This window comes from Spizellomyces punctatus, assembly GCF_000182565.1.
Source record: "Spizellomyces punctatus DAOM BR117 chromosome Unknown supercont1.18, whole genome shotgun sequence".
NCBI classification, from domain to species: Eukaryota; Fungi; Chytridiomycota; class Chytridiomycetes; order Spizellomycetales; family Spizellomycetaceae; genus Spizellomyces; species Spizellomyces punctatus.
The window spans coordinates 1-9,415 of record NW_015971554.1 but is presented as its reverse complement, the minus strand read 5'-3'; the positions used below and the strand labels follow the sequence as shown (position 1 = coordinate 9,415).

General features: G+C 47.9%; 1 protein-coding gene across 1 annotated transcript; it reads left to right on the top strand.

The window, feature by feature from the left end:
• Nucleotides 1-226: 226 nt before the first annotated feature.
• On the top strand, nucleotides 227-1,681 carry SPPG_07840 (uncharacterized protein; the record flags this gene model as incomplete). Its single annotated transcript, XM_016755992.1, has 1 exon — nucleotides 227-1,681. One exon carries the CDS (start codon nucleotides 227-229, stop codon nucleotides 1,679-1,681), a length of 1,455 nt encoding a protein of 484 aa, XP_016604666.1.
• Nucleotides 1,682-9,415: the final 7,734 nt, after the last annotated feature.

Genomic DNA, 9,415 nt, shown 5'->3' with positions numbered 1-9,415 from the left:
AAACATCCTTATCCGAGATCTGATGATCGAAGCCCAGGATTCGCAGAAAAGATATTATGATTTATCGCGATGACATTTGGAGTTCCGGAGAGGAGATAAGGTGCTTCTGAGCACGAAAAACCTAGCAGGGTATGAGTCCAAGATCGCTCCGAAATGGCTGGGACCAGTCACGGTGACCGACTGTAACCCTCTCCGTGACAACTATGAGTTAAAACTGCCAGACAAGATGAGACGACTTCATCCATGGTTTCACATATCGAAATTACGTCCGTACCAGAAGCCTGTCGACGCCGAAACTGAGGAAAAGGTTGCGGAAGCACAAGCGGAGGATTCTGACGCTTCAGATGGCGAGTTTGAAGTGGAAGCGATAGTAGACCATCGAACCAGGCGCGGAAAACGTCAATTTCGAATACATTGGTCCGGATACCCACCCCATGAGGATACCTGGGAACCAGAGGAAGCCCTAACAGAGGCTTCCGAAGCCTTAGAAGAGTACTGGAGATCCAGAGCTCCCACTAGCACACTAGTAGAGGACTCTTTGGTAGTCAGCCTTGCAGGCGACGCCCTGGAAGATACGGCTTATGCTTCCGACCACCAATGCTTCGCGGTTTATCCGGACGATAGCTCACATGATAATCACGCCCTCTCACCAGAAAGAAAACCAGTTTTGCGTGGCTTACCTCACCAGTCGAGAACGCCACACCAAGCCTCCCGATCACGCTTACGCGCGTCTGAGCTGTCAAAATCAGCCGGCGACAACCTTAAAAGGACGCCCCTGCACGCTCCCCCTCTTTTTTCTTCTTCAACCGCCCACGACCTACTTCCCTTACACACTCACTCTGCTTCGCAAACCCCTTCTATCGACACCGAAACTAAAACTTCCATTTCTAACACAATGAACACCGATCTCAGAGGACAAGCAGGAGTGAGCGTACCCTCCACGTACATGTCCGGCTACCCTTGGGAGGAAGACTCGGGCGACTTCGAGGCCGAGGGCGTGCTGGATTGCCTTGGGGTTGCGATCGCTACCTGGGTTCACTCCTGGGTTCATCAGCTTCGGACCAACCCCAACGTGCCGCTGCAGACTCCAGGGCATGAGTTTTGGCTGGGAGTCGACGCTCCGAAACCTTATGCGGTGGGCCAGCCCCTCACAAACCACATTGCGGACCCCTACAGCAAGGCCACCGATGGTGGTGAAGCAGTGGTTGGAATAGTTGCCGACGCGAAAAAACCCGGAAAAAGAGGGCGCCCAGCTCCGTGCGCCGCTTGGCTTGACCGCGGGGTTCCCCAACACGAGGCGGGAAGCCGAAAAATGGCTCCGTTCACCGATTGGCCGAACGACGACACCCACGAGTTTGCGTCCGCCATCATTGAAGCAGCTAGGACGGTGCTCCTAAGGACGGCGAACGCAGCGGAAGCCTCTGCAAGGCTCACCAGACCCCGACATCACGAGCACGCGGAGTACCATTTCCGCGCGACAAACCTGAAAAGGGCCGCGGAGACCTTTACGGCCCTCTACGTAACCAGAACTGGCCCCGACGTGACCCCGGGTACCATCGTTCGTACCGCAACAGATCAAATCTGGTTTTGTTGCAACGTCGGTGGCCGTGCCAGTATCATCTGGGTCGTGAACCAAGATGCAGATGAAGCGGACCCCACAGATCTGGTACCGACCTGGTAATTGATGTCCCAACACCCCCGCTCGGAGCACCGGTGCGTTGGCTCTTCAAAGGGGGGATGTAACAACGAGGACGTCTTCGAGAGATCGCGAGTAAGCCCAAATCGGACGCGGGAAGCACGAATCGCGTGACCAACTCCACCGATTGGGTTACCGCGACCAAAAAAACTGGTTCGGAGAATGGCAATTGGCGCATTAGATTTCAGCATGCCTTGTACAACCTGTGGAGGCCCGAGCCAGTGCGGAAAAGGAAGAGATTGGTACCGCCACCAATAAATCAGTTGCGGTGCAGCGACACCCATTAGTTTAGTTTAGTTTAACAGTTTATCCAAGAATCTTGTATAAAAAGGATGTATTCAATAAAATAAGTTGGGGGCAGAAGCCGTAGCGACACAAAATCCCCATAACTCGCTTCTCAACTCCAATCTTAGGTTAACAGGAACCTAACAGAGCGCTTCAACGGCCTGATCACCCGTACCGAAGCCTCTAAATCCTGCTCGGTTCACAACTAACTGACTCTCCTTGCCTCTCGCCCCCAAGTCGCTACCGACGCCCAAAGAAAGGATTCGGAGACTATGATTCCTAGTACGGCCACCCACATAACCTGCTAGGAGACCCAAGTCGTCTTTACCGTAGTCTACCAACAAAAAATCCGCTACAATACCCTTATTCCCATTCTGTTTTCTGTATCATTTTCTCAGAAACTCCTCACTAGCTAACACATAGAAGTCCTCAAGTTATTGGAGGAATAACACATAGAAGTCCTCAAGTTATTGGAGGAATAACCATGGTATATTGAGCACCAGCAGATGATGTGGGGAAAAGCTGTGTTGCAGGGAAATATTTTAATAGATAGCTTGATATTCTAAGGCTATTTCTGATACCTTTCCTATATTAAGTATATTGTAATAAAAAGTACACAAATCTGATGAGATAATATCAAATTTAGTAATATAAATGCTGCTATATTTCTGCTATACTGAACAGTGAATAGGTTGTGTAAGTTGTATGGTTGTATCAGAATTATTGTCTGTAATTAAGAATAATACTTATATATATTTGCTGCCCTTTATATACTAAAAAATAAATTTTAATATAATATATAATGTAAGTTGCACATTCTACCTGACCTAATGATGTCCTTTTCTATATATTCAGGACTGATTTCACTTTAATACATATTTATAAAGAAGAACCTAATATATAATATTGTACTCTTTTTAGCTTTACTCCTCTTTCCAAACAGTGACAGGAAACTGAGCACAACTGTGCATTTGAAAAAGTGGGCTGAGCATGCAAACAGTACACAACAGGTTTGGAGTCCTCCATCTTGAGTTTCTTGAGAATCTGAAGCCTGTGCTGCTGCTGAGATAGCCAGCTGATTCTGTTGGCCATGTAGCTACTGATTTGAATACCTAGAAGTATTCCAATTCACCAACATCTGCCATCTTGAACTGGTTCTTGAGTAGCCTCTTGAGTTCTTGATGCTGCTGAACATTGCTTGAAGCCAGAATCAGGTTATCCACAGAGTGGATAAGGTAGATGCCAGTCAGCTTATTGGTGTAGAGTCAATGTGTAACAATAGGCAGCAGGGACAAGAAGACTAGGAAGACTTGGGGAAAACTTGGTTATTCTATTAGAGGGGGGTGTGGGAACACTCCCTTTTTATAGACAAAAATGCCAAGGCTTCAGTTTTATCTCTAACCAATGAAAAGACTTCTAAACTACTGAGTCACAATGTATCCTCCTTATCTTTGCAGCAAAAATTATTTTCTGCAGCTCAGTAAGGGGAATTTGTTTCAGACATGTGTCTCTGACTCACATTTTCCTTTCAGGAGTATGACTTGCCTAATTTAGGTAAATCAACCTTTAGGCCTGCCTCCTTACTAACATTTGTTTCAGAGACATGTGCCTGCCATTTTAAGACTAATGGACTTGCACTGAAAATCTCTAAGTCCAAACTACTACACTACTGATACTACTGACTGACTAACTAAAGACAAAGTAACTAACAGAAGAATTCTGTTACACAATGGTCTGATTCATATCTGTGGAAGTCCATTGCTGGTCAATGACTTTGTTTCAGGCACTTGGAGCCTGCTTCAGACCATACAAACTCTTCTTCAGCTTGCAAGCAAGTCCTCCTGTTGTGGTGAAGCCTTCTGGCTGGTCCACATAGATGTCCTCTCTCCACACATAGATCTCCATGTCCCCCATGGCTGCCAGTGTGAGGGATATCTGGATGGTGGCACACTTAACTACTGGTGTAAATGTCTCCTTGTAGTCCAGTCCCTCAACTTGGGAGTACCCTTTGGCCACCAGGTTTGCCTTGTGCCTCCCTCTTTAATGACCCATGTGAGTTGAGTTTCAGGTTGAGGACCCACTTGCAGCCAACTGTTCATCTCCCCAGAGGTAGTTTGACATATTCCTATATCTGATTCTCAATCAGACATAGCGTTCTAGTGTGACATTGGACCTTCTCTGAGTCTCTCCATCCAGCCCTAGCCCCTCTTGGTTGCCCAAGAATGAAGGCTCCCCTCCCAGAGGAATCTCAATCTTGTCTTCTTGCAGTGATGTCTTCTGTTGCCTTTGAGCTTCCCACATCAAGCTTTCATCAATAATGATGTCCCTTGAAATACTTGGTTTATTTTAGGTACCCACAGTCTGCAGGCCTTACTCTGAGTGCTGTAGCCGACTATGACTGCCTTCTTGGCCTTCTCATCAAGTTTTGACCACTTTTCCTTTGGAATATGAGTGTAGGCCACGCAGCCAAACACTCTGAGGTGCTGGAGATCTGGTTTACCGCCTGTAAACTCTTGGAATGGTGTGGATTGGTTGCTGAGTGCTGCAGTGGGGCTCCTGTTCCTGAGATAGACCGCTGTCATGATTGCCTCGCCCCAGAACTTGTAGCTGAGTCCACTGTGGTGCAGCATGCACCTTCCCATTTCCACCAGCGTTCTGTTCATCCTCTCAGCAACACCATTCTGCTCTGGTGTGTAGGGGGTGCTGAATTGCTGCTGAATTCCCTTCTGCTTGCAGAATTTCTTGAATTCTTCGCCCACATACTCTCCCCCATTGTCTGATCTGAGAGTTTTGATCTTCTGCCCTGTGAAGTTGGTTGCCCAGGCCTCAAACTCCTTGAATATGCTGAGAACCTCACTCTTCTCCTTCAGAAGATAAACTGCCGTCATCCTTGACTTGTCATCAATGAATGTGACAAAGTACTTTGCTCCACCATGACTTGGTGTCTTCATGGGCCCACACACATCACTGTGAACCACCCCCAGCAGTAGAGCTGCTCTAGCTGCTTCTCCCTTTGGAAAGGGACACCTGGTAATCTTTCCAATGGCACAGGCTTCACATGGTGATGTTTCTGTGTGATTCTTGACCTCCAGACTGCTTCCCAGCTGGTTCCTAGCCAAGATTTTGATGCTGTTGATGTTCAGATGTCCTAACCTGTGATGCCAGAGGTCCAAACTCATTCCAGAGGCTATGTTTGCATGTTCTCTTGCATGAAACATGTATAGACCGCCCCCTAGAGTTCCCTGGATTGCCTCCTGGCTGTCTGAAGTCTTGATACAGCATCCCTTGCTGCCAAACTCAACTTTGGCACCATTTTCAGTGGCTCTTTGTAACAGGCTAGCAGGGACAAGAAGACAACAGAAAACTAGGGAAGACTTGGTTACTACTTGTTATTCTTCTTTGAGGGGCCTCAGAGAGGTCCTCTTTTTATAGACAAAGGGGCTGACAAATGCTATATCCTAACTACCCAATCAGATCTCACCCACATCATCCTAAACTATTTGTCAGCCTATTGCACCATTTGCAACCAATCACAACTCATACATGTCATCCTAAACTATTTGTCAGCCTATTGCACCATTTGCAACCAATCAGATCTTATACATATCATCCTAAACTATTTGTCAGCCTATTGCACCATTTATAGCCAATCACAAGTGAGACAAGTCATCCTAAATACACTGTGCCACTTGATTGAAAGGGGCAGATGCCAGTGTGTCAGGATACTCATCTAATTTAGCCAGAAATGGCTAAATCTGCTTATTTATCTAATTCTGGTCCAATGAATGCTGACACCATCAGCAAAGTCATGTGACCACTAGTTTGGAACCACATCTAACCAGTATAACTATAGCACTGACAGAAGAATTCTGTCACACTCCCCCACTTTAAGATTAAGCTCCCTTCTGGGCTAGGAACTCCTTCAAGATTTCTCTGCCATGGGGTAGGAGGCTTTCTTCTGGTTCCCAGGTGTTCTGAGAGGAGGGATAGCCTTTCCACTTGATGAGGTAGAGATTCTTCTTCCTTCTGGTCTTGTGGTCAAGAATCTTCTCAACTTCCCAAAACTCTTCTCCTTGCTGGTAATTGGCTCAGGCTCAGGGGGTACTGGTCTGGTAGGGAACTCCTCTGTGGGGTCCAAGTAAGGCTTGAGGAGTCTCACATGGAACACTGGATGAATCTTCATGGTGCTGGGGAGCTCCAGGGTGTAATTCTGAAATTCATCCTTGGCCTTGATTCTGTAAGGTCCAAGCCAGGGGTGAAGAAGTTTCTGGGCTGGCCTCTGGGCTTCTTCTTCTGGGGTGATACCTTCTCTAGACAGCCAAACTTTGGAGCCTAGGGGGTAGCTTGGGGCCTTGCTGAGAGACTTGTTGGCTTGCTGAACTTGTCTTTCTTGGGCCAGTATCATGTTATCCTTGGCTACTTGAAGCAGTTGCTGAATATACTGGTGGAAGTCTGTTGCTTCAAGATCATTGCTTTCTCCTGGTGGTGTTGCTGGGGTCCTGGGATGCTGGCCATTCTCCAAGTAGAATGGGGTAAAGCCTGTGGTTTCTGAGACACTGTTGTTGTAGGCAAACTCAGCAAAGGGGAGAAGATCTTCCCAATTCTTCATGTTGTACTCCAGGGAAGCTCTGAGGTAGATCTTCAATATCTTGATGGTTCTCTCTGCCTGTCCATTGGTCTGCTGGTGTCTTGCAGTGGCTAGGAGGGTGTTGCAGCCTAAGAGTTGCATCAAGTTGGACCAGAATGAACTGGTGAACTTGGTGTCTCTGTCTGATACAATCACTTCTGGGAGGCCATGGTGCTTGAAGATGTGCTTCAAGAAGAGCAGGGCCAGGTCCTTGGCTGAGGCTTTGGTGGTGGTAGGGATGAAGTGGCCTCTCTTTGACAATCTGTCAACAATGACAAAGATGGCATTGTGACCAGAGGAAGTCATGGGTAGGTCAGGGATCAGGTCAATGGAGATCTGGCTCCATCTGGTCTTGGGTACTGGGAGGGGCTGCAGCAAGCCTGCTGGTGGTTGCTGACTAGGTTTGCTTCTCTGGCAGGAATCACAAGACTTGACATACTTCTTAATGTCCTTGTACATCCTTGGCCAGTAGTAATGCCTTGCTAGGGCATCATGGGTCTTGGTGATGCCAAAGTGTCCAGCATACTGAGTGTCATGGGTTTCTTGGAGTAGGCTCAACCTTAGGTCTGGGTCACTAGGAACAAAGATCCTGTCCTGGAAATAGAGTAACCCATCCTGATGGCTGAGGTACTTGAGCCTTTGTTGCTGGTCTTCTGGTCTCCTGGGGTCATCCAAAGCTTGGATGAGCTCTTGAAGTTCTGGGTCTTCTGTGGTACTGGTCTTCAATCTCTCTTGAAGGGTGCTGGTGGTGTGGGTCACAGCATTCAACTCTGCTGTCACCAAGGCCTTGCACTTGATGCATCTTGGGGCCAGGTCTGGTCTTCTAGACAGGATGTCTGCCACTGTGTGGAGTCTTCCTGGGCCATAGCCAATCTCAAAGTCAAAAGATTGGAAATTCATGACCCATCTGGCTTGTCTTCTGGTCAAGAAGGGCTGGTTCTGTAGCCACTTGAGGGGCTGGTGGTCTGAGATAACTTTGAAGGGGGTTCCTTCCAGGTAGGGCCTCCAAACTCTGAGGGCATCATGGATGGCTAACAGCTCTTGTTCTCTGGTGTCATATCTGGTCTCTGCTGGGGCCATCTTCCTGGAATGGTAGGCAACTGGTCTCATGCCTTTCCCATCATCCTGTCCAAGCCATGCACCAACTGCATAGCCTGAGGCATCAGGGAAGACAGTGGTAGGCAAGGCTGGGTCAAAGGGTCTGAGTACAGGGGCTTTGGTGACCATATCCTTCAGCTGCTGAAAAGCTTTCTCCTGAGGTTCAGACCAGGTCCAGGGCTTGTCATTTCTCAACAGGTCTGTCAATGGTGCAGCTTGCTCTGCCAGGTCCTTCAGAAAGCTATGGAAGTAGGTCACCAGGCCCATGAACTGTCTGACTTCAGTGACACTCTGAGGGGTGGGCCATTCTTGAACAGTCTGCACTTTCTTGGGGTCAAGCTTGACTCCTTCATGTGAGACTACATGGCCAAGAAACTCTACTTCTTGCTTGAAGAACTGGCACTTGCTGGGGTTGGCATACAGTTTGTTCTGCCTAAGGGCTTGTAGAACCTGCTTGAGGTGGTCCAGGTGGTCTTCTGGGGTCTTGGAGTAGATGAGGATATCATCTAGGTAGACAATGACAAAGATGTCCAAGAAGGGTCTTAGAACATCATTCATCAAAGTCATGAAAGTGGCTGGGGCATTGGTCATTCCAAAGGACATGACCAGGAACTCAAAGTGACCATATCTGGTTCTGAAGGCTGTCTTGGGGATGTCTTCTGGGTGGACTCTGATCTGGTAATAGCCTGACTTCAGATCTAGCTTGGTAAACACCTGGGCCCCATTCAGCCTATCCATCAGCTCATCAATCCTAGGGAGGGGATATCTGTTCTTGATGGTGATTTTATTCAGAGCCCTGTAGTCCACACACATCCTCAAAGAACCTTCTTTCTTCTTAACAAAGAGGATAGGTGCTCCAAATGGGCTCTTGGATGGTCTGATGTGGCCTGCCTCCAGAAGCTCTGAAAGCTGCTTCCTCAGTTCTTCTAACTCCAAAGAAGAGAGGTGGTAGGTTGGTCTCCAGGGGGTCTGGTTGGGGTCACTGAGTTCAATTCTGTGATCTACTGATCTCTCAGGGGGAAGTCCTGGGGGAAGCTCTTCAGCAAAGACATCTTGATAGTTTTCAAGAAGCTTGGTGACTTTGGAATCCATGGTGTCTGGAGGGGTGCTGGTATCTTGAGGGTTCTTGAGATACACAGCAAAAGCTGTTGCTGTCCTCTTCTTCAGTGTTCTGGCCAACATCTTTGCTGATACCATGGTGATAAGATTGGACTTCTGGGATTTGTTGGAAGAGCTGGCCTGCTTAACAAACCATCTGACTCTGGGGTGCTGGGAGGTGGTGAAGGTCCCAGTGTTCTTGTTGTAGTTGATACTGGGATTCCTCCAGGCAAACCAAGGTATACCCAGGATCAAGTCAAACTTGATTGGGGCTACTATAAAGTCTGACTGTTCTGTGTAGGTTCCTACTGAGTACTGAAGACCTTTGACAAAGCCTATTTCTTGGTGCTTTCTGTCATCAGCCATAGAGATTTCTGCTCCAGGGAGAGAATGAGTCACCAGTTGTGCCTTCTTGACAAAGGACTGTGACACATAGAGTTGGTTTGCCCCATTATCCAGGAGAATGGTTACTGGGATTCCTTGGATTCTACCTTGCACAGTCAGCAAGTGACTCTGGGGAATTCTTGGCCCTTTGGGGGTACTTAAAGAGTATGGAGCCACCTCTACTACATGGATCTTGCTTTCTTGGTAGGTGGCCTGGGTGGTCTGGG